At 41.9% G+C, this 25,149-nt stretch overlaps 2 protein-coding genes and 1 long non-coding RNA gene across 13 annotated transcripts; 2 read left to right on the top strand and 1 right to left on the bottom strand.

Annotated features, from left to right (window-relative positions):
* Positions 1 to 3,748: 3,748 nt before the first annotated feature.
* Positions 3,749 to 12,422, top strand: LOC110493634 (SWI/SNF-related matrix-associated actin-dependent regulator of chromatin subfamily E member 1). 11 transcript variants are annotated; one of them, XM_021568018.3, is made up of 11 exons: positions 3,749 to 4,072; positions 5,137 to 5,190; positions 5,532 to 5,584; positions 6,102 to 6,206; positions 7,088 to 7,168; positions 7,502 to 7,633; positions 7,838 to 8,009; positions 9,486 to 9,658; positions 9,892 to 9,993; positions 10,686 to 10,926; positions 11,150 to 12,422. In XM_021568018.3, exons 2-11 carry the CDS (start codon positions 5,184 to 5,186, stop codon positions 11,371 to 11,373), a joined length of 1,290 nt encoding a protein of 429 aa, XP_021423693.3. In that variant the 5' UTR covers positions 3,749 to 4,072; positions 5,137 to 5,183; the 3' UTR covers positions 11,374 to 12,422. The 11 variants fall into 11 exon arrangements, with proteins under 11 accessions (XP_021423693.3, XP_021423689.3, XP_090060877.1 ...); XM_021568014.3 differs by having other exon boundaries at positions 3,811 to 4,072; positions 9,865 to 9,993; XM_090204749.1 differs by lacking the exon at positions 3,749 to 4,072 and adding an exon at positions 4,241 to 4,396.
* A 1,911-nt stretch (positions 12,423 to 14,333) lies between these two features.
* On the bottom strand, positions 14,334 to 16,546 carry LOC149975719 (uncharacterized). Its single transcript, XR_016487735.1, has 3 exons — positions 16,384 to 16,546; positions 16,190 to 16,248; positions 14,334 to 16,049 (listed from the first exon to the last, which is right to left on the bottom strand). It is a non-coding gene; the product is annotated as an uncharacterized LOC149975719 (long non-coding RNA).
* A 5,784-nt stretch (positions 16,547 to 22,330) lies between these two features.
* LOC101268960 (CC chemokine receptor 7) lies at positions 22,331 to 25,038 on the top strand (the record flags this gene model as incomplete). The annotated part of the gene is given in 3 exon segments (NM_001281396.1): positions 22,331 to 22,617; positions 23,045 to 23,469; positions 24,049 to 25,038. Coding segments are annotated over 2 exon segments (1,056 nt in total). The 3' UTR covers positions 24,704 to 25,038.
* Between the last annotated feature and the right edge of the window lie 111 nt (positions 25,039 to 25,149).

Genomic DNA, 25,149 nt, shown 5'->3' with positions numbered 1-25,149 from the left:
CAAAGGTGCCCACAAACTGTTAAGGCCTACATAAAGTTGTCCCAACAACAGTCCCAACATTTTACCACTGCTCCACCTGGCTATCAGCGGAGCCTTTGCTGGCAGAGAAACAGTTAATTCAGCCTCATTTACTGCCTTTTAAAAAAACATAACTGATATGGCTGACCTGCTAAAAACAAATGTGGTTCCTAATGATAATTGAGATGTACAAACTATGGAATAAGGTGACGACAAGCAGATAAGAGGCAATCTGTAATTTCGATAAAGACATTAGTGAGCGAGCTAGGGTGGACGTAATCAATATAACTATTTGTTTAGCACTTTTGAAATGTACAGCGACCGAATTCAGAACATGGGCCGTTCTTACAGTGTTCTCCCTGTACACCAAGTCAGAACCGTAGGATAAATAAAGGGAGCATACATGCAGACAATGGAAGCTCTTACAAAATTCGATGATTACTTTTCTCTAAAACAGGTTATGGACTACATGTGCACCACCAAGTCAGAACAGTAGGCAAAATTAAGAGTGGTAAATAGACAAAATTATAGGCTGAGGCACATGGGCTACTAACAGCTTACTACATAACATACACTTAGTATTACTTTCTTAGCTACAGTATACATACTGTTAAAGTCAGAAGTTTTCATACACCTTAGCCAAATATATTTAAACTCAGTTTTTCACAATACCTGACATTTAATACTACTAAAAATTCCCTGTCTTAGGTCAGTTAGGATCACCACTTTATTTTAAGAATGTGAAATGTCAGAATAATAGTAGAGAGAATAATTTATTTCAGCTTTTATTTCTTTCATCACATTCCCAGTGGGTCATAAGTTTACATACACTCAATTAGCATTTGGTAGCATTGCCTTTAAATTGTTTAACTTGGGTTAAACATTTCGGGTAGCCTCCCACAAGCTTTCCTCAATAATTTGGGTGCATTTTGGCCCATTCCTCCTGACAGAGCTGATGTAACGGAGTCAGGTTTGTAGGCCTCCTTGCTCGCACACGATTTTTCAGTTCTGCCCACAAATGTTCTATAGGATTGAGGTCAGGGCTTTGTGATGGCCACTCCAATACCTTGACTTTATTATCCTTAAGCCATTTTGCAACAACTTTGGAAGTATGCTTGGGGTCATTGTCCATTTGTCCACCCATCTGCGACCAAGCTTTAACTTCCTGACTGATGTCTTGATGTGTTGCTTTAATATATCCACATAATTTTCCTCCCTCATGATGTCATCTATTTTGTGAAGTGCATCAGTCCCTCCTGCAGCAAAGCACACCCACAACATGATGCTGCCACCCCCTGTGCTTCACGTTTGGGATGGTGGTCTTAGGCTTGCAATCCTTCCCCTTTTTCCACCAAACATAATGATGGTCATTATGGCCAAACATTTATATTTTTGTTTTATCAGACCAGAGGACATTTCTCCAAAAACGTACGATCTTTGTTCCTATGTGCAGTTGCAAACTGTAGTCTGCCTTTTTTTATGGCGGTTTTGGAGCAGTGGTTTCTTCCTTGCTGAGCGGCCTTTCAGATGATGTCGTTATAGGACTCGTTTTACTGTGGATATAGATACTTTTGTACCGGTTTCCTCCAGCATCTTCGCAAAGCTTTGCTGTTGTTCTGAGATTGATTTGCACTTCTCGCACCAAAGTACGTTCATCTCTAGAAGACAGAACGCTTCTCCTTCCTAAGCAGAGTGACGGCTGCGTGGTCCCATGGTGTTTATACTTGCGTACTATTGTTTGTACAGATGAACGTGGTACCTTCAGGTGTATGTAAATTGCTCCCAAGGATGAACCAGACTTTTGGAAGTCTACAATCTCGGCTGATTTCTTTTGATTTGCCCATTGTGTCAAGCAAAGAGGCACTGAGTTTGAAGGTAGGCCTTGAAATACATCCACAGGTACACCTCCAATTGACTCAAATTATGTCAATTAGCCCATCAGAAGCTTCTAAAGCCATGACATCATTTTCTGGAATTTTCCAAGCTGTTTAAAGGCACAGTCAACTTAGTGTATGTAAACTTCTGACCCACTGGAAATGTGATACAGTGAATTATATGTGAAATAATCTGTCGGTAAACAATTGTTGGAAAAATTACTTGTGTCATGCACAAAGTAGATGTCCTAACTGACTTGCCGAAACTAGTTTGTTAACATGAAATTTGTGGAGTGGTTGAAAAACGAGATTTAATGACTCCAACATAAGTGTAGGTAAACTTCCGACTTCAACTGTATCTCCCTGGCATATTACATAATTTATGCAACAGCATACAAGAGATTTTTGGACTCTGTGCTCACTTGAACAGAAAGGTGGTACGGCTGTCCTTCGTAGGAAAATGTTGTCATCAAAGTCTGGCATTCTTTGGATTTATGGTGCTTTCAAGACAACTGGGAACTTGGGAAAAAAAACAAGGTTGAATCATGATGACATCATTGATCTCCAGTCATAGCTCTAGAAAAATGCCAGAGTTCCCAACTTACAATTCCGAGTTGGATAACCGTTCAAAACATATTTCTCATTAGTTTTTTTCCGGAATTCCCAGTTGTCTTGAACTCACTGAAGTCGAGTTTTCACTGTTCCGAGTTAATAGTTGTTTTGAGCGCAGCACCAATCATGCTTCATTGACAGCATGGCCAATGTTGAATGTTTACCATTTTAAACTTGGAAAAGAGATACATAATCCCAGATTTGGGACCACACAGCCACTGAATAGCAAGCTAGTGATTGCTTTGCAATGCTTTCAGTTAGCCACTGTCACTGATTCCTTCCCAACCACTCATTGTTGAATTTGCGATTTCCAACTTGTGTAATGTTTATGTCCAATGGCCGATGACCTTGAGCCTTCTTGGATCGACACTTCTAATGTAACTCTATAGCAGCACCCAAGGATCTTGAATTTTAGAGGTCTACCCTTAGACTTGGTGGTGACGTACTGTCCTCACGAGTGACAGAACACTGAACTAATCATGGTGCAACTAGAGAACATTACCAACACCTAAGCTATGTATTTTCTGCTAGCACTCCCACCACCACAGAAAGCATTTAGCTAGGCGGAAACACCTGTATTTTGGAGCTGCCTTACTCAAGAAAGCAAAAAAGAGACTGTGTTTGTATGCAACTTTATTGACTCAATAATTATTATTTTTATGTCTTACATTGTCTGCAAACTGATATGTGACATGTATTAATGCCAAAATAACATGCAAAAAAGGTAAGCCCAACCTGCCCTGAATGACAGGTCACCACTGCTAACAATATAGAAGATACAAATGGACCAGCCTTGGCTTTTCTCAAAACCCTTTTTTGTCAGTGATGCAGAATGAATGCAGCTAAATGTCATGCTTGGGTGACATAATATTATTATTTTTTGCATTTTTATCATATGGAATTTGAAGCTAAGGATAATAGCTCTTTGCAAGCAATGGAATATGAAAATGTATGGTCAGAATGAATTAGCAAGATGCATTCTTCTGCCATAACCAGCAGCAGCTCAACCTTGGATCAGTGCACTGATGACAAGACCTGTCATCATGTAACTGCAGCAACATAGTTCAATTAGTGCAGTTTATATGAGTTATGTATAAATTATAAATTGTCAATGAATTCTTGCAATGTCCTCCTTATTGTATGTTCATGTTCATCACTGATTCATTCATAGTTCACTATATTGAACCCGTGTGTATTCAGAATATTTGATTCCAAATCAGTAATTGGTTAATTATGAATTTGATAGTCTCAAATTCAGTATTATAATGCAAAATCATCACAAATGTGTATTCATTACGTAGCAATTATTTTAGTAATAGATTGATTGAAAAATGTTAGCAATTAAATTAGATGATTCAATTTAGAGTAGACTAGCCTTGGGGTGTAATGCAAACATGATGCCCTTAACAGAGGAGAAAGGAATAGTTCTGGAAAATTCGACTGAAATCTGTGTGAACCCCATATCATTTATTTATTTATTTTTTCATTTTGAGGACTGTTTCTGCTAGCTAGCTAACTAAACCTGATTCTAGCCACACACACACTGGTGGGGGACAAAGGATTTTGGGGTGAGTTTGCTGGCCATTACTTTCACTTGCTTGCTATGTGAACTAACCAAAATATGAAAAGCAATAATATTCATTAATTGATTTATGTTGAATTGTCTTTCAATTGTATGTCAAGAATTTATATAAAATGCCACTTTTGTTTAAATAACAGATTTACAGATGCATGCAAGGTGATGATGTGACTATATTGTGACAGCTCTAGCTAGAAAATAGCGCTTATTCATATATAGCGTATGAGGTAGTGGCTATCAACCTAGCATGGTGCTTGCTAAATTCTCTGATCCAAGGTTTTCCACTGCTCAATCCACATCCAAAACGGTTCGGGTATAGTCACTGTTAATCTGCTGTTTTACCGCCTCAAATCAAAATCAAATTGTTTCAGTGACAGCTAGATAGCTAACGTTAGATTGTTTTAATCTGAATGCTTAGTGGCTAGCTAATGCGAGCTACCTGACAACGTATGCGGAGTATCAAATACAATATTCTGTATTTTAGCTATGGTTAAACAATTTAAACTGCAGATGATTCGCCTTCTCCACAAGTTAGCAAGCTAACTGATTGTGTTATCTACGTTTGCATACTCATCATCTATTGATCAGATGGTCCAAGTTAGCCAGCTGGCTAGCTATAGCTAGTAGCTGCATACTACTAATGAAGTAGTTAGCTCAACGTTACTAGCCTCGCTAGCTAGCACAGCTGGGTGTCAGCCAACTACGCAAGATGACAGCGCTTTATTTTTCAGCAAATGCATTTCCATTTATCTGATTTATTTGCGTATATGCAATTATAAGCAAATGCCATTCCAAATAGTGTAAGCGATGTTTTTGGACGCGAACAGCTTGCTAGTAGTCACATCAAACCTCTGTCATGTTCATGCCTGTCCACTGACACTGTTGTGATGTTGCACATACGTCGCCTGACATCATTTTGGCACCAACATCTCTTTTGTTCTCCCTCTCAAGCTATTAACTTTCTTTTCTATTCAATTGTAGAAGTACTGTAATAACAAATGAAGTTAATGAAACACCTAAATGCTTTCCCCCATTATAATGTGTTTATTACAGACCCAAATGACTGGAATAAACTGATATAATTCTTCCTCTCTGCCAAGATGTCAAGTAAGAAATTGTTTGCATTTATACAAGTTTAGCCATCAGATAATGAAAATATGAGTATTTCTGTTAGGTCTCTGACAAAGCTGGGCAACTATGGCTACAAAAGTGATCACAATAAAATAAATGTAGTTTCTGCATGAAATATTAGTTTCTGGTAGGCTATATGATTTCCTTGTATTATAATTGATAGGTTAATAATTATCCGTCATGTATTTGCTGAGAGAGAAATAGAAAATCACAAAATTCAGATCTACCTTGATAGGATTGATTTAATCAACATTGAGAGATGTAAAAAGGGTCATTTTTGCCTTGATTTTAACATCTGACCTTTTCTTTCATAACAGAAAGAGAAAGAGAAAGGCCATATGCCCCTCCCCCTCCCCCAGCCCCTACAACAGTAAGTATTTCTGATGGCACATGGGAAGCCATTTGGAAAGGGATGTCCAATAATAACATTCATGCCATCTATTATCTTTCAATGTTAACTTGCTACTGTCCATTTTGAGAGGCTTACATTTTTGGGGGCTAACTTGTTTTTAAAAGTGGAATCCATTTGGCCAATTAATACGGTATACCCTGCAGATAGTCCTGTTACCACAGTAGAATTGGTCAATGCAATACGCTTTGCAGTCTCAGATAATAAGCTCCACTCCCTAAGATGTGAGGTACCATATACAACATACTGTAGACTATACATTATTTTCCTTACAAACAACACTAATGTATAGATTACATTGCTGTCTTGATGATCCTTCTTGTTGGTTTAGCATGAGTGCAAGTCTTTTTCAGTTGATTTTTTTTTACAGCTTTTCAACATTCATGTTTTCGCCAGTTTTTCATTGATTTTGTCATGCTTTACCCCATTATTTTATGTCATTTCTCATCTGTGTTTCTGTCTCATTTGTTTCCATCAGCAATTGCCCAACACCCCTGGGTTTGTGGGGTACAACCCCTACAGCCATCTGGCTTATAACAACTACAGGCTGGGAGGGACAACAAGCAACAACAGTCGGGCAACGGTAGGAATAATGACATAGAGAAAACACCGGGATGAAAACGCCAGACACAGAAGGAAACTAACATCAATATTTAAAATGACTATCTAGTTGGATTGAAACAGCCTAATCTAGCTTGCTTAGTAAAACTCAGTAATAACGTATAGGCAGATATAAGCTATAACAGCTCTTGACAACTTTGCTCTTTGGCTTTGTTTAGAAATAGTACTTTTTCCAGGGCTTATAAGAGCGGACATTCTTGAACAGACAGACAGTATGATTCGTCTAACCCATTCCATTACCAAGGCTTTCTGAGATGTATGCCATCCCAACGCTCCTCTGCTGCCTTCATCATACTAGTGCAGACTGGCCAAGTGTCCATCTGTGTGTATTCAAAATTGCTCGATCCTGCCCTTCAAAGTCTGCATTGCTGACAGCCATGCTAAGTAACCCATGCCATCAGTGTTGCCATGGCATTATAGACCCAATGCTTGGCATGGGTTTCGGGCTGCTACGGGAATAATACAGTCACTGCATGTAAGCTGTGGTTGGCACTCGGATTCTAATAATGGCATCATGTCACGCAGTGTGCAAATCTCAGCTTTAGGGAGATTTTGTATTTTCTTCAATCAGTGTTACTCAATCATAGTCTCCGTGTGACTTCTGTGCACTGGCTGGGCTCAAACAGGCTTTAATTAAATGAAGGTGATTGGACTGAGGGTGTTGTAGTTTTATTTTTACATGTACTTTGTTGAAGGTCGGATGATTAACTATGCGGATGCATATTTTCCTGCAGGGTGGTTCTCAGTCGAGACTTTGCATAGTGTCAAATTGTATGACTAGACATTTTTAGCACCTGTTGGTGTCCTAACTTTGAATCTAATAAGTGCCTTTTTATTTCCCAGAATTCTTCAGGAATAAACATTCCAAAGCCACCCAAGCCGCCAGACAAGCCGTTGATGCCATACATGCGATATAGTCGCAAGGTAAGTTGTCTACACGTAACATTACTTAAACCCAAACTACTCCATCGTGCACACCATTGCAAGACATATTAAAATACTGTACTATACCCTTACAACACGCAACACTTTAGCCAGGGTTAGGGACGAGCACTCTTAATGTACACAACACATCATCTGCCTGTCCATGGAGGTAGGTGTGAACTGTGAAACTAGACATACAGCAGCCTAGCCATTAAGAGCACTACAGACAGATTATGGGATATCTCCCTGGAGATGGAGTTTAAACACGGCCTCCATAGGTTTATGACCTATCTGCTTAGAGATAATGAGCCCCTGTCTGGTTCTCATCACCAGGTTTGGGATCAAGTAAAAGCCTCCAATCCCGATCTGAAGCTATGGGAAATTGGGAAGATAATCGGTGGCATGTGGAGGGACCTCACTGATGAGGAGAAACAGGATTACTTGAATGATTACGAAGCAGAGAAGGTTGGTTTGTTTTACCGGGGCGTTTATTTACGGGGTTGTTACGGGTGACCAGTAACAAGTGTCTCCAGCAGTTGTCAGAAGGGTCCCTCCAGTCATCATTCCTTCCTTTGTAAAAAAAAAAATACTGAGTAACTTTTCTTCAATGTTGAATAGTTTGTTTTGCATTGAAGGGGCACGTGTCACATCTTTGTCTCTCCTCTACAGATTGAGTACAATGAGAGCATGAAGGCCTACCACAACTCTCCAGCCTACCTGGCTTACGTCAACGCTAAGAGCCGCGCCGAAGCCGCTCTGGAGGAGGAAAGCCGACAGCGCCAGTCTCGTCTCGACAAAGGCGAACCGTACATGAGTATCCAGCCAGCAGACGACCCAGATGGTAAGACGCTCTCAGCACTACTAGTATTACCATGTCAGTCGCACTCTGGTTCCCACACCATGGTTCAGCAACTGTGACATCACCTTGGTGTCAATTTCTATCCCTACACTACCTCTTCGTGTTTGTCACACTTGCTACTTCACCTTATAGGCCACACTCCATTTCAGTTCTGTAGTATAAGTCTGGGCCCTGTATTTGAGATCAATGGCTTCACTGAGTTCCAGTAAGAAGCAAGGCAACGCACATCACATAGAAACATACATTAAAACTGGACTTCTGAATTACACCCTATAGGAAATGATGCTTGTCTCATATCGAGCTGGATAATGGTATACAGAAAATGCATAAAAAATCTTGTGGTAATTGGAAACACCCAAGATGTAAAAATGTGATAGTTAGTATCCCTATGGATTCATTTCTCAACAAGCTGTACATTGACGACTTCAGAAAGATTTGCCACATCAGTTGCTTCATAGATGCAGAGAACGGGGAGAGTCTGAACAAATTGTTCCGTTGGAGAAAAAGCACAAAAAAAAAAAAATCATAAGTGAGGATCAACCGATGGAACCGTTGGATGAAGATGATCATTTTTCGAATGACGTCTTTCTCCACCATAAAATGTACGATGTTATTATGAAGCCAAAATGGTATTTCTTGCTCCCAAATGCACAGACAATCCATCTTACCCCCACTGCGATTTTCAAAGGGTAGCATCCTTCACAGACCTCAAATGAAAGAGGTGTTTGACTACTACAATAAATCACTTTATTTATTTACTCACTGCAGTTTGGGATTTTTTGTTTTGTCAGTTGAATGACTTTTGGCCCAACGTGGAATGAATGAATTCTCCATGTGTTCAATAAGAAGTTGACCTTATTAAAAGAGACAATTTCTTCTCCTACATTTATGACTTACTTTGATGTTAGTGTTATAGAGGACAGCTTCATTTGACTCTGGATTTAAAAGAAAAGTCTCACGTACTTAGAGCTGGGATGTTCCCTTAGTTTTCGCAACATCCTCTACTTTTTCTGGGAAATAATAAGAGCATGAGCGCCAGTAAAAACCACTAAGACGTTTATGGAGTAAATGAGGAAGGTTTTTCAGAGTTAAGAGAGAGAGAAAGATGTATCTTTAACTCTCTACCCACCCACACATGAATATCAATACCATTCACCACAACGATGTTCAAACTTCCTTTGCAAATGTGTATATTCAAGTATATTCATACAACAAACATGCAAACAGCCAAATATGCAGACATTTCCTACTGCTATAAATGATTTAACCAAACGTAGGTATGTCAATGTTAAGCTATGTCCGATTAAGATATGCCAGATCAGATTTCTTTCCTGAGGCCGACCACATCTATACTTATTGGGTGGGATCTCTCCGCTCTTTCCCCATGGACAGTTGTATTCATTGAGCTCTGATAGACACACAGCACCCGCCACATGCCTTTTCCATTCTCCTTCCCAGATTACGACGATGGATTCTCCATGAAGCACTCGGCTGCCGCCCGTTTCCAGCGCAACCACCGCCTGATCAGCGAGATCCTGAGCGAGAGCGTGGTCCCCGACGTGCGCTCCGTCGTCACTACCGCCCGCATGCAGGTCTTAAAACGGCAGGTCCAGTCTCTTATGGTGCACCAGGTACGCTACGCTGGATCTGTCAGTCTTCAGTCAGTCTTCTATCAGTCTTCCTACAGAAATACAGATGTTACTCTACTTAGCACTATTAAGTTGGATGTTCCCAGTCATGGTGTTATTGTCATGGTAACCTGGATATCAAATCCTTTCTTCTTATTTGATAATTGAGTAATCATTAAAAACAGGTAATCAGTCCGGTAAATTGGCAGGTCTCTCTCTGTGTGTCTGGTCCACAGAGGAAGCTGGAGGCGGAGCTACTTCAGATTGAAGACCGCCACCAGGACAAGAAAAGGAAATTCATCGATGCCACAGAGTCTTTCACCAGCGAGCTGAAAAGGGTATGGAATCATCATCCAGGAACTTGTACGCAAGCCATTGTGTTGCACATAGTAAATATTACAGTGTTGACCTATATTACAGTGTTGACCTATAATATTACAGTGTTGACCTCAGACCAGTTCTGCATTGTAGAGATCCGCAGCGGCTAACTTTATCCATGTGTCCTGGCTAACTTGCGGCGTCGTCGCTTAGAATTTGTAGACTGACTCGTTGCAGTTCTGAATCCAGATACTGCACTGTATAGTGAATGCACTGTGTAGTCCATACCCCAGGTGGCGCTATTTACTTAGAGTCCATCTACTTCCTCTATGCTTCACAATGGGCAATTCAATGAAATAAAATGATTGAAAGGGGATTATTTAGTAAGTTGTACAACTGAATGCGTTCAACTGAAATGTGTCTTCCGCATTTAACCCACCTCTGAATTAGAGAGGTGTGGAGGGCTGCCTTCATCAACATCCATGGCGCCCAGGGAACAGTGGGTTAACTGCCTTGCAATGTAGTATCATTGTAGAGGAAATAGGAAATCTGATCAAGGTGGCAACATTAATCACGGTGTACTCACTAAATCACAGTCCATGTTACTAATCACAGTTGCACAGGTGTGAGATTGATTGTGAGATTAAGAGCATTAATCCCCAGAATTAATCCCCCGGTGGGGAGACTCAACATGTTGCCACTCTGTGCCCAGCTGTGTTGTATGAAAGTGGAGGTGGACATGGAGAAGATATCTGCAGAGGTCGCTGCGGCAGAGGATGCATCCCGCAGGCGCCTGTCGGAGCGGGAGAAGGAGGCGTCCACGTCCTCTTGCCTGGAGGAGGAGGAGAAACCAGTTGGCCCGTCAAACGGCAGCAAGAGCCAGCAGGAGTCTTTCAGTGACAACAGCAACAAGGAGAGAGAGGAGACTGAACCCAGCCCCATGGATACTGGTGGTGAGGCCCAACAGTATTAATCACTAAACCGTATGGTCTTTTAATGTATGGTTCTGGTCAGGTTCTGGTCAGGTCCCCTGAGTTAGGTATTCTCTCTTCGGTAGATGCTTCTTTTGGGAGGTTGTAAAATGCGCTCATCAGACAATGTTAATTTCACACTTGAAACTACATTGGTCCAAACGTGTTTGCTGTCTCCTAATATTTCCTGCTTTCTTGGTTACAGAGAAGTCAAAGGCCTCGGAGGAGTCAATGGCTCGTCCTGCCAGTGAGGTTGAGGAGGGGGCGCCGTCAGAGGACAAGGAGAGTGTTCCAGAAGGGGTGATGGAGGAGGGCACCAGTGACAGTAACACAGGGTCGGAGACCACCTCTGCCGTGACGGAGGACGCCCCGCCCAGCGAGCCAGCAGCCTCAGAGGGGCCGAGCAGGGCACGCCCTACCGCCCACTGAGGTTTCGACCTATGACCTTTGGGCCGAGAAATGTCCATGATGCATCACTCCATCTCTACAGTCACACTCTGATGATAACACATTGCACATTAGTATCTATGTGAACAAAAGCTGTGTTTAGATGGGGTTTTATGCAATTGGTTGAATCTTCAGAGCTCTGTTGGCAGGGTCAAAATAGACCTGCTGTCAATTTGCAAAGCGCTTCAAGTCCTCAAAGCAAAGCAATTATCCCAACTAAAGTGAATGATGTCTAAATTGAGTCACAATAAAGCCCACGTGAATTCCCCGTAATTCCATCACAGACCGCAGTGCCAGTCGAAAGCAACCATCCATCACCTGTCACTATATCAAAACATATCTCCTGTCTTATTCTATGGTACTATATCTGGCAGACACCAGATCTTACCAATTGAGGCTGGTTGTAAAAACTGTCACAAAAAAATGAGTTGTTCAATGTTTAATTACTTGTTCTTTGGAGTGTAATGTTGCTTTCAATGTTATTTTTGCATGGTGTCGCAACTCCTCTAATGGGAGAGTTTGCTTTAGTAGCGGAGGGAGTGGGGCGACTCCTCTGCCCAATATTCTTTAATGTTTACTCTAAGTATCAGTATTAAGTGACAGTATTGTCTCAGGAGTTAATAGAAATAAGTAGTTGTTTTCATTATTTATTAATATTCTTGTGTATTGTGAGTCCTGGGCCCAGTCCATCCGTCCACCAACCTGTTGTAATGCCACGAGTTCATCCATACTGTACAGTTTTACCAGTCAGTGTTCCAAAGTCTGCTAGCTCTCAATCAAATCAAAAGCTGTATGCTTAGAACAACCTTTCAGTGTTATGTTATTATGACCAGTAAGTACAATGTTCAACCCAGAACAAACTCTTAAATGTTAATATGCAATGTAATAAGCAGTGTTGCAAGGTTTGCGTGAACATGAGTGGTTTTCCATCTCATCCTAAAGCAACTTGAAGAGCAGAGTGAGTCATCAACATACTGTCTTAAAATCAATTTTGTTTGACATATTTATACCAATAAACTTTTCTACCCTGACATGGAGTTGTTGATGATAGGTTTGTTTTCAATGTCTCACGCATTGTGTATAGAATGGTAATCATTTAAGGTGACGTGTTTGTTCATATTAACAATTATTCCCACACTCAGGCTGAGGTGACAGAGGATAAATCTATGTTGGAATTCAAATCAAATGTATTTGTCACATACACGTGTTTAGCAGATGTTATTGCGGGTGTAGCGAAACGCTTGTGTTTATAGCTCCAACAGTGCAGTAAAATCTAACGGTAATATCTAGCCATTTCACAACAATACACACAAATCTAAAGGAATGGAATTAAGAATACATACATATTTCGGCGAGCAATGTCAGAGCGGCATAGACTACAATACAGTAGAATACGATAGAGTACAGTATATACAGTTGAAGTCGGAAGTTTACATACACATTAGCCAAGTACATTTAAACTCAGTTTTTCACAATTACTGACATTTAATCCTCCAAAAAAAATCCCTGTCTTAGGTCAGTTAGGATCACCACTTTATTTTAAGGATGTAAAATGTCAGAATAATAGTAGATATAATTATTTATTTCAGCCTTTATTTCTTTCATCACATTCCCAGTGGGTTCCCAGTTTACATACACTCAATTAGTATTTGGTAGCATTGCCTTTAAATTGTTTAACTTGGGTCAAACGTTTTGGGTCGCCTTCCACAAGCTTCCCACAATAAGTTGGCTGAATTTTGGCCCATTCCCCCTGACAGAGCTGGTGTAACTGAGTCAGGTTTGTAGGCCTCCTTGCTCGCACACGCTTTTTCAGTTCTGCCCAAAATGTTTCTATGGGATTGAGGTCAGGTCGTTGTGATGGCCACTCCAATACCTTGACTTTGTTGTCCTTAAGCCATTTTGCCACAACTTTGGAAGTATGCTTGGGGTCATTGTCCATCTGGAAGACCCATCTACGACCAAGCTTTAACTTCCTGACTGATGTCTTGAGATGTTGCTTAAATATATCCACATAATTTCCTTCCCTCATGATGTCATCTATTTTGTGAAGTGCACCAGTCCCTCCTGCAGCAAAGCACCCCCACAACATGATGCTGCCACCCCCTGTGCTTCACGTTTGGGATGGTGTTCTTTGGCTTGCAAGCCTCCCCGCCAAACAGTTCTATTTTTGTTTCATCAGACCAGAGGACATTTCTCCAAAAAGTACTATCTTTGTCCCCATGTTCAGTTGCAAACCATAGTCTGGCTTTTTTATGGCGGTTTTGGAGCAGTGACTTCTTCCTTGTTGAGCGACCTTTCAGGATATGTTGATATAGGACTCGTTTTTACTGTGGATATAGATACTTTTGTACCTGTTTCCTCCAGCATCTTCACAAGGTCCTTGTGTTGTTCTGGGATTGATTTGTACTTTTCGCTCCAAAGTACATTAATCTCTAGGAGACAGAACGCGTCTCCTTCCTGAGCGGTATAATGGCTGCGTGGTCCCATGGTGTTTATACTTGCATACTATTGTTTGTAATAGATGAATATGGTACTTTCAGGCATATGGAAATTGCTCCCAAGGATGAAGCAGATTTTTTTTCTGAGGTCTTGGCTGATTTCTTTTGATTTTCCCATGATGTCAAGCAAAGAGGCACTGAGTTTGAAGGTAGGCCTTGAAATACATCCACAGGAACACCTCCAATTGACTCAAATTATATCAATTAGCCTATCAGAAGCTTCTAAAACCATGACATCCTGTTCTGGAATTTTCCAAGCTGTTTAAAGGCGCAGTCAACTTAGTGTATGTAAACTTCTGACCCACTGGAATTGTGATACAGTGAATTATAAGTGAAATAATCTGTCTGTAAAGAATTGTTGGAAAAATTATTTGTGTCATGCACAATGTAGATGTCCTAACCGACTTGCCAAAACTATAGTTTGTTAACAAGAAATTTGTGGAGTGGTTGAAAAACAAGTTTTAATGACTCCAACTTAAGTGTATGTAAACTTCCGACTTCAACTGTACATATGAGATGAGTAATGCAAAATATGTAAACATTATTAAGGTGGCAAGTGTTACATTATTAAAGTGGCCAGTGATTCCATGTCTATGTATATAGGGCAGCAGCCTCTAATGTGCTAGTGACGCCTATTTAACAGTATTTAACCGTCTGATGGCCTTGAGAAAGAAGTTGTTTGTCAGTCTCTCGGTCCCAGCGTTGATTCACCTGTACTGACCTCACCTTCTGGATGATAGCGGGGTGAACAGGCAGTGGCTTGGGTGGTTGTTGTCCTTGATTTTTTTGGCCTTCCTGTGACATCAAGTGCTGTAGGTGTCCTGGAGGGCAGGTTTCCCCCGTTGATGCGTTGGGCAGACTGCACCACCCTCTGGAGAGCCCTGCGGTTGTGGGCTGTGCAGTTGCCGTACCAGGCGGTGATACAGCCCAACAGGATATTCTCAATTGTGCATCTTTAAAAGTTTGTGAGGGTTTTAGGTGCCAAGCCAAATTTCTTCAGCCTCATGTTTCTTCAGCCTTCTCAACCTGAGGTTGAAGAGGTGCTGTTGTGCCTTCTTCACCACACTGTCTGTGTGGGTGGACCATTTCAGTTTGTCAGTGATGTGTACGCAGAGGAACTTAAAGCTATCCACCTTCTCCACTGCGGTCCTGTCGATGTGGATAGGGGGGTGCTCCCTCTGCTGTTTCCTGAAGTCCACAATCAGCTCCTTTGTTTTGTTGACGTTGGGTGAGAGGTTATTTTGCTGGCACCACATTCCCAGGGCCCTGACCTCCTGTGGAGGGTTGGCTGTGTTGTCATTGTTGATAATTAGGTCTACTACTGTTGTGTCGTCTGCAAACGTGATGATTGTGGCCTCCTGAGTGGCGCAGTGGTCTAAGGCAGGTAGAAGATAAACAGATAAGAGAGACCGGTAGAATATAAACTGATAAAGGTACAGCTACAGTCTGTGTCACTAGAGATTCTGGGTTCGAGTCCAGGCTCTGTTGCAGCCGGCCGCGACCAGGAGACCCATGGGGCGTCACACAATTGGCCCAGCGTCGTTAGGGGAGGGTTTGGCTGTCAGGGATGTCCTTGTCCCATCATGCACTAGTGACTCCTGTGGCGGGCAGGGTGCAGTGCATTTTGACATGGTCACCAGGTGTATGGTGTGTCCTCCGACACAATGGTGTGGCTGGCTTCCAGGTTAAGTGGGCATCGTGTCAAAAAGCAGTGCGGGTGGGTTGCGTTTCGGAGGATGTACGGCTCTTGACACTCCCCACTCCCGAGTCTGTATGGAAGTTGCAGCGATGAGACAAGACTGTAACTACCAATTGGATACCACGAAATTGGGGAGAAAAAGGGGGTAAACAAAAAACTTGATGATTGAGTTGGAGGTGTGCATGGCCATGAAGTCATGGGTGAACAGGGTGTACAGGAGGAGGCTGAGCAGGCATCCTTGTGGGGCCCCAGTGTTGAGTATCAGCAAGGTGGAGGTGTTTTTTCCTACCTTCACCACCTGGGAGCGGCCTGTCAGGAAGTCCAGGACCCAGTTGCACAGGGCGGGGTTCAGACCCAAGCCCCCAAGCTTAATGATGAGCTTGGAGGGTACATAGGTATTCCTCTTGTCCAGATGGGATAGGGCAGAGTGCAGTTTGATGGCGATTGCATTTTCTCTGGATCTATTGGGGCGGTAAGAAAATTGAAGTGGGTCTAGGGTGTCAGGCAAGGTAGAGGTGAAATGATCCTTGACTGGTCTCTCAATACACTTAATGATGACAGAAGTGAGTGCTACAGGGCAATAGTCATTTAGTTCAGTTACCTTTGCTTTCTTGGGTACAGGAACAATGGTGGACATCTTAAAGCATGTGGACATGTAGACTGGAATAGGGAGAGATTGAATATGTCCGTAAATACTCCAGCCAGCTGGTCTGCGCATGCTCTGAGGACTCGGCTAGAGATGCCGTCTGGGTCGGCAGCCTTACAAGGGTTAACACGCTTAAATGTCTTACTTACGTCGGCCACGGAAGAGAACCCACAGTCCTTGGTAGCGGGCCGAATCGGTGGCACTGTGTTATCCAACAGCTTATCATACACAATCTATGGCACCCAATACTGATCACAGATTTGATACTATTTGTTAAAGATGTGGTCCACTGGTCTGTGTCCTCTGATCTGCAAGGTACAAGGAAGTGGGTTTCCTGTTTTCAATATTGCACCACTCTTTCCAGCGGTCTTAGTAGTGTTATCATTTGTAGTTAACATTTTAACTAACAGTATTTATATTGTATTGACCTGATGTGAGCAAAAGAGACAGGTAGAAGATAAACAGATAAGAGATAGGTAGAATATAAACAGATAAGAGACAGGTAGAAGATAAACAGATAAGAGAGACCGGTAGAATATAAACTGATAAAGGTACAGCTACAGTCGTCTTCCTGCTAACACACTTAAAAAAAAAAATGTCTGTCACTTTTGCAGCTAGATACCATGTGTAGGAACCATACCAGCAGCCCCATATAATTTTAATTAGTAGAAAAGACATTCTCATTCAGATCAACATCCATGATGGGTGGGCCGGTGACCTATTGAGTTTACCCATGAGTGTACCAGTCAAATTGTTGCAGCTCATAATTGTCCGTTATAGTAATTATATTTCTATGATCAGCCTTTTGCAATAGTGATGAGATTTGTCACAGCTTTACCTTAGGTGCAGAGATGCACAGTCGTCCCTCTGCAGCAGTCACCTGTTGCACAGAATTGTGGTTAGTGTTTCTTTGCTGGGTTCTTTTCCTGAGCGCCTTGAAAACTCAAAGCCGCAACCGCACAGGCAGACAGGTGTGCAGCTTGTGCAGAGTTGATGGAAAGTAGGGGAGAATAAGACTGAACGTGCCCTTTACTGACCAAGATAAACCAAGACAGCAGTGGAACTGCCACCACTGCCTAAACAAAAGTGTTGTGGTGGTAAACACAATGACAAACGTATACTGTATGAGTATTGGTGAACATTTGGGGACATTTGGAGAAATTACTGAGACTTTTGTGTAAATCACTTATTTGTCAAAGTTCTCAAAGGGGACATGAAGAAACATTAGCATATTTATATTATTTTGGATTAGACACGCATGAAGCGTTGACTGTAATGAGTCTATCTCACCTTAGAAGTACATATCAGCCACTTGCTCTGGGAGGGCTGTTTTGTAGCTGTTGGTTTGGCAAACACCCAGAATTGGTAAGACACTTAAAAATAGTCCCTTCAATGCATGAGGTTTACAGAATGAGCATCGCTCTTGTTTGTTACTTACTTGTGCAGTATTTGTTTTTTAGTTATATTTGTACTTTTATTCTAGCTAAATGTAACTCAAAGTGGGTTATTTGCTATGCTAAAGATTTCATTTTAATACAGACTTTGTAATACAGCCTTTTCATCCAACATATTAGTACACTCTTAGAAAATGGGGGCAGTCGAATAACCCTTTTGGAACCCTTTTTCTAAGAGTACATACAGTACATGTATTGTAATGATAAGCAGTATGCCCTGTTTGACCCAGACACTGAGCTTTTCCTTACCTTCATCCCTGCTCCACCTGAAAGTACAGGCAGGTGTGGGGATAAACTGCAGACAATAGAAAATAGTAGACAAAAGTTTTAAAATACAATACAAAATACAATTAAAATCAATGTCTAATGGCTTTTAATCCAACATCAGCTGTAAACTCAGTCGGAGATGGCATGGCCAATTTCATCAACATCTAAGCCTATTGTTAAGTAATGGGGTTGTAATGGCGAGATGAGAAACCAAGTCTATACCGATTTAGGACCGATGTAGCCTATTCTTCACTGTGGACTACAAAAATAAGCCTCAACAGCACAAGCGTAATGGTGTTATCTTTCTAGTGACTGTGTGTTGAAAATAGAACAGACAATACATTTTCCCTCAACCACTGTGGTCACTGAGATCTTTGTGTGTCTGAGTGTCTGTGCTGAACAACATGAACACTAATTTCCTCTCATAGCGTGCAATTGCTGTATGCAACAGTTCAACGTGAATGTTTAATAGGCAGTAAATCACCAACATACACAGGATGCAGTTCTATCTCTCTGTACTGTCATAGATTATACCTCAAATTGTTCATTTGTCAATTTCCTGCACAATGCGTAAAACCAACAACATTTGCATTCACTCTCATTCCTAATCATTGTTTTTTACAAGACACTGAGAGAGTAACTATGATCCAGGGGCCCTTTTTTTTTAGTATAGTTCAAAGGAGAAACTTGCGCCTCACACAGCCTCATCTAGACTTGCGGGCTGTCTCTCTACTTTCACAACCTGTGTACTGAACTAAAGCGCAGTAGTAACTCTCAATCAACATGACCGCTGTCAAAGGTGAGAAGATCATTCAATGTTTCAAACAATTTCATAACTGTGGAAAAGTGATTTGAACCTCTTAAATAGTTGATTATTCATAGGATATTAGCTCTACTGTGGGGCAAGTTTAGCAAAACAGTGTGTCCAGTCAATTGCTGCATGCATGTAGACAATAAAATACGAAAATAGTAAATGTGCTTCCGTTAGGTGAACATAGTGTATGTGATGTAGGGTGCTAAGATGGAAAGGCTGATAACAAGCCATACAGCTGTATAGCTACAGTAGGCTGTGATCATTAAATTGAGCTTCTACTTCTTATTAACACAACATCTGTGAATCGCTGACATCTGCTGCCCTTGTTAAATTAATGTTTAGGGAGAGTGTTAATTCATTTTTTAAGTGTTTCAAATCAATTGAGTATAGAAATACTGAAACTGGAACCAGGTTTGTAAGACTGAGATGGTTGCAGGTACAGCCCCAGTTCACTCATAATATGTTTTGTAACCGAGTCACTTCTGTTTTGACGGATTGAGAATTTCCAGTTTTCTGATCATGAGATTTCTGTTATATATTTTTTATTTATTTCCCCTTTATTTAACCAGGTAGGCCAGTTGAGAACAAGTTCTCATTTACACCTGCGACCTGGCCAAGATAAAGCAAAACAGTGCGGCAAAACCAACACAGAGTTACACATAAACAAACGTACAGTCAATAACACAATAGAAAAGAAAAATAGACAAATCTGTGTACAGTGTTTGCAAATGGAGATAGGCAATAAATAGGCCATAGAGGCGAAATAATTACAATTTAGCATTAACAATGGAGTGATAGATGTGCAGATGACGTTGTGCAAGTAGAAATACTGGGGTGCAAAAGAGCAAGAGGGTAAGTAATAATATGGGGATGAGGTAGTTGGATGTGCTATTTACAGATTGGCTGTGTACAGGTACAGTGATCAGTAAGCTGCTCTGACAGCTGATGCATAAAGTTAGAGAGGGCGATATAAGACTCCAGCTTCAGAGATTTTAGCAATTCGTTCCAGTCATTGGCAGCAGAGAACTGGAAGGAAAGGCGGCCAAAGTAAGTGTTGGCTTTTAGTTGTGTCACTTCCAGTTGCTGCAGGGGGTTTTAAGATGATGGTCGGGGTAGTGGTAGCCAGGTGGAAAGCATGGCCAGCCGTGGAAAAATGCTTATTGAAATTATCGATTATCATAGATTTATCAGTGGTGACAGTGTTTCCTATCCTCAGTGCAGTGGGCAGCTGGGAGGAGGTGCTCTTATTCTCCATGGACTTTACAGGGTCCCAAAACTATTTGGAATTAGTGCTACAGGAAGCAAATTTCTGTTTGAAAAAGCTAGCCTTAGCTTTCCTGACTGACTGAGTATATTGGTTCCTGACTTCCCTGAAAAGTTGCATATCGCGGGGGCTATTCGATGCTAATGCAGAACATCACAGGATGTTTTTGTACTGGTCAAGGGCAGTCAAAGTCTGGGGTGAACCAAGGCCTATATCTGTTCTTAGTTCTACATTTTTTGAATGGAGCATGCTTATTTAAGATGGAGAGGAAAGCACTTTTGAAGAGCAACCAGGCATCCTCTACTGCCGGGATGAGGTCAATATCCTTCCAGGATACAGGGCCAGGTTGATTAGAAAGGCCTGCTTGCTGAAGTGTTTTAGGGAGCGTTTGACAGTGATGAGGGGTGGTCGTTTAACCGCGGACCCATTACACACCCAGGCAGTGAGGCAGTGATCGCTGAGATCCTGGTTGAAGACAGCAGAGGTGTATTTAGAGGGCAAGTCTGTCAGGATGATATCTAAGAGGGTGCCCATGGTTACGGATTTAGGGTTGTAACTGGTAGGTTCCTTGATAATTTGTGTGAGATTGAGGGCATCTAGCTTAGATTGTAGGATGGCCGGGGTGTTAAACTTGTCCCAGTTTAGGTCACCTAACAGTGCAAACTCTGAAGATAGATGGGGGGCGATCAATGTCTTGGGCACAGATGGGGGCCTATAACAAGCAGCAATGGTGAGAGACTTGTCTGGAAAGATGGATTTTTAAAAGTAGAAGCTAGAATTGTTTTGGCACAGACCTGGATAGCATGACAGAACTCTGCAGGCTTTCTCTGCAGTAGATTGCATCTCCGCCCCTTTGGCAGTTCTATTTTATCAGAAAAAAAATAGTTAGGGACTCTCATTCCCTAATGAGGTGGCTTTCCTAAGCCAGGATTCAGACACGGCTAGGACATCCAGGTTGGCGGAATGTGCTGAAGCAGTGAATAAAACAAATTTAGGGGGGAGGCTTCTAATGTTGCTTCTAATGTTAACATTAATAATGTTAAGCTGGAGGCACAGCGATTCAGACAGCTAGCAGCCCGGGTACAGCAGGCTAGCAGATGGGCCTCAGGGGGACGTGCCAAAGGGGTATTTTTGACCGTGTTTTTTGTTTTTCTTTTTGCCTCTTTAGAAAAATGATATTTGTAATGCTTTTCATATTTGGGTTGGTGCATCCCCTTCTGTTACCACCAGATGTCCTTGCTATGTCTTTGTTGCACACTGGACAACAGGGCTCCTCAATTACATTAATCAGTGTGAATATTTTTCCTTGGGTGGATGGTCACAGGTCCAGAACATAAAAGATTTGCACACTGCAAATTCATTGCAGAAATCCCAAACACTTTGAGCTGATTTCCTGGTGATTTTCTAGTGTTATGTCCAACAACAAACACTAAGATCAGAAAACTTGGGGGGCCAAATAAAATCACCTGTGGGATGAATTTGGCCTATTGGCCACTTATTGGGGAACACTGCAGTACAAGCTAAATACCGAACAGTTGAGACAACTCAAATGTATTATTGACACTTAGAAAAACAATTTATGCTAATAACAAGGGATATCAACTCCTACGTGTCATCATAAGTGACGTGTCTTGAACTCTTTCCAAAGGTTGTTCTTATACAGTGGCTTGCCATAGTATTTACCACCTTCACATTGTTCCTATTTCGTAACATTACAACCTGGAATTAAAAATAGATGTTTTGGGTGTTTCTATCATTTGATTTAAACATGCCTACCACTTTGAAGATGAAAAATACTTTTTGTGAAACGAACAACAAATAAGACAAACTGAAAACTTCAGCGTGCAATACTATTCATCCCCCCAAAGTCAATAGTTTGTAGAGCCACCTTTTGCAACAATTACAGCTGCAAGTTCCTTGGGGTATGTCTCTATAAGCTTGGCACATCTAGCCACTGAGATTTTTGCCCATCATTCAAAGCAAAACTCCTCCAGCTCCTTCAACCTTGATCTGTACTTCTCCACAACTTTGTCCCTGACCTGTTTGGCGAGCTCCTTGGTCTTCGTGGTGCCGCTTGGTAGTGCTCCTTGCTTTGTGGTGTTGAAGACTCTGGGGCCTTTCAGAACAGGTGTATGTATATATGCTGAGATCATGTGACAGATCATGTGACACAGATTACACACAGGTGGACTTTATTTAACTAACTATGTGACTTCTGAAGGTAATTGGTTGCACCAGATCTTATTTAGGGGCTTCATAGCAAAGGGGGTGAATACATTTGCATGCACCACTTTTCCATTTTTAAGAATTTTTTGAAACAAGTAATTTTTTAAAATTTCACTTCACCAATTTTGACTATTCTGTGTAATGTCCTTTACATTAAATACAAATAAAAATCTATTTAAAGTACAGGTTGTAATGCAACAAAATAGGAAAAACGCCAAGGGGGATAAATACTTTTGCAAGGCACTGTAGTCAACTAACATATCAGTCTATTTATCGATCAACTGATACTCCACACCTTATCTGATTTTCAGATACACGAATCTTAGTACCAGCTCTGCTGATCTGCACCTACTTTGAGGTAAGAACCATGTATGAACACAGTCTTCAGTATACCATACCATACAATATCATTTGTGTGAATTATTAATAGTCTTTCGATATAATTTGTTTTAGACAATCAATTAACTGATATCTTTATAACTCTAACACAATCTACCCACAGAAACGCACAAACACTATACTGGTACTAACCACAGTCTTTCATTCGAGAGCATACTGTATAGCACATCTTCCTCTCAGGAAGTGGTATACTTATCTGAAAGCATGCCAGTTTATCAAGGGGCCAGATGCAGGGTACATTGTGTCTGCTTTATTTTGGACCCAGTTCCCTGAACCTGAACACTAATCTATTAGAATGACATGTTATTAGAATTCAAGGCATATGATTACACCAGTCAATCATCAATTATCCTGATTTACAGTATGTCCCATTGTCTTTTTTTCAGACTTGCTTCTCTCAGAATGAAAAAATGACTACAGAGTTCATCACTGATTTCACTGATTACCCCACAGACAATACTGACTTGGATTATGATCATTGGACCCAGCAATGCCAGAAGGAATCCAACCGCCACTTCCGCTCCTGGTTCATGCCCACCTTTTACTCCCTCATCTGCTTCCTCGGTCTGGTCGGTAACATCCTGGTGATCGGTACCTACGTCTACTTCAACCGGCTGAAGACCGGGACCGACGTGTTCCTGCTCAGCCTGTCCGTCGCCGACCTGCTGTTTGTCGTGTCGCTGCCCCTCTGGGCGACCAACTCCATGACGGAATGGGTGCTGGGGCTGTTCATCTGCAAGGCCATGCATACCATCTATAAGGTCAGCTTCTACAGCGGCATGTTCCTCCTCGCGTCAATCAGCGTGGACAGGTACGTTACTGCAAATGAGAAAGCGTTCTCAAAGACTAACCTGGTTAAATAAAAGCCTGATCGAAACGTGTTGCAGTGTGCGTCCTGCTGTGACCTAATAGGCTGATCTGCTCCTATCTCTGCTGTGACCTAATAGGCTGATCTGCTCCTATCTCTGCTGGGACCTAATAGGCTGATCTGCTCCTATCTCTGCCGGGACCTAATAGGCTGCTCCTATCTCTGCTGTGACCTAATAGGCTGATCTGCTCCTATCTCTGCTGTGACCAAATAAGCTGATCTGCTCCTATCTCTGCTGTGACCAAATAAGCTGATCTGCTCCTATCTCTGCTGTGACCAAATAAGCTGATATGCTCTTATCTCTGCTGTGACCAAATAAGCTGATCTGCTCTTATCTCTGCTGTGACCAAATGAGCTGATCTGCTCCTATCTCTGCTGTGACCAAATAAGCTGATCTGCTCTTATCTCTGCTGTGACCAAATAGGCTGATCTGCTTTATCTCTGTAAATATTTGTATATGGTTCACTAAAGTATTATATGAGCCTGCTATATAAAGCCTACTTTATGTCATTTTTCCGACAGGTACTTCGCCATCTCCAAGGCCGTCTCTGCCCACCGCCACCGCTCCATGGCAGTGTTCATTAGCAAGGTGACCTCTGTGGTCATCTGGGTGATGGCGCTGGTCTTTTCTGTGCCCGAGATGTCCTATACCAACATCAGCAACAAGACCTGCACCCCCTACACCGCCGGCTCAGACCAGGTGCGCGTGGCCATCCAGGTGAGCCAGATGGTCTTGGGGTTCGTTCTGCCGCTCCTAATCATGGCCTTTTGTTACGGCGCCATTGTGAAGACCCTGTGCCAGGCCCGGAGCTTTGAGAAGAACAAGGCCATCAAGGTGATCTTCACTTTGGTGGCGGTTTTCCTGCTCTGCCAGGTGCCCTATAATCTGGTACTGCTGCTGACCACTCTCGACGCGGCTAAGGGGGGCAGCAAGGACTGCCTCTATGACAACAGCCTCCTCTACGCCGCTGACATCACCCAGTGCCTGGCTTTCCTGAGGTGCTGCCTCAACCCCTTTGTGTATGCATTCATCGGGGTGAAGTTCCGCCGCGACCTCCTGAAGCTGCTGAAGGATCTGGGCTGTATGAGCAAGGAGAGATTCTTCCAGTACACCTGCGGCAAGAGGAGCTCAGCGGCCGCCATGGAAACAGAGACCACAACCACTTTCTCCCCCTAAAGCTGCCAATGCTGCCTAATCTGTCAGCCTTTTCAACATGGACAAGATCTTGTACACAGCCTATGTTTATTTCTGACTATATTTAAATAGTTTTTTTTGTAAGTGTTCTATAGATCACTGAAAAGGTCTAAAGGACATGTATGCATAAATTATCAGGCAGCTTACTTGTCGCCACTAGGTATTGATTTAGATCAAGTCTGTACCATTCCATTTTTTCCTGTTATAGAGCTGTTAGTGGAGGACTAGCACTGTAAATACTCAATGTCTTTGTATTATTTCTGTTGTTTTGAGTCTTATTTCCGAAGTCTAGTAAATAAATAAGAATTTTAAAAAAAAGGTGCGCTCTGGTCTCATTTGACCACTTGTTCAACAACTCACATGATAAAAGACTGAAAGTATACTATGGTATAAATACTGTAGTGTTTTTGTGGTATTCACTGCAGTGT

The sequence above is a fragment of the Oncorhynchus mykiss genome, chromosome 17 (assembly GCF_057628025.1).
Source record: "Oncorhynchus mykiss isolate SJ-2025 chromosome 17, ASM5762802v1, whole genome shotgun sequence".
In the NCBI taxonomy this organism is placed as follows: Eukaryota; Metazoa; Chordata; class Actinopteri; order Salmoniformes; family Salmonidae; genus Oncorhynchus; species Oncorhynchus mykiss.
Note: the sequence above shows the minus strand (reverse complement) of the source record. Positions and strands in the feature narration are given on the sequence as shown.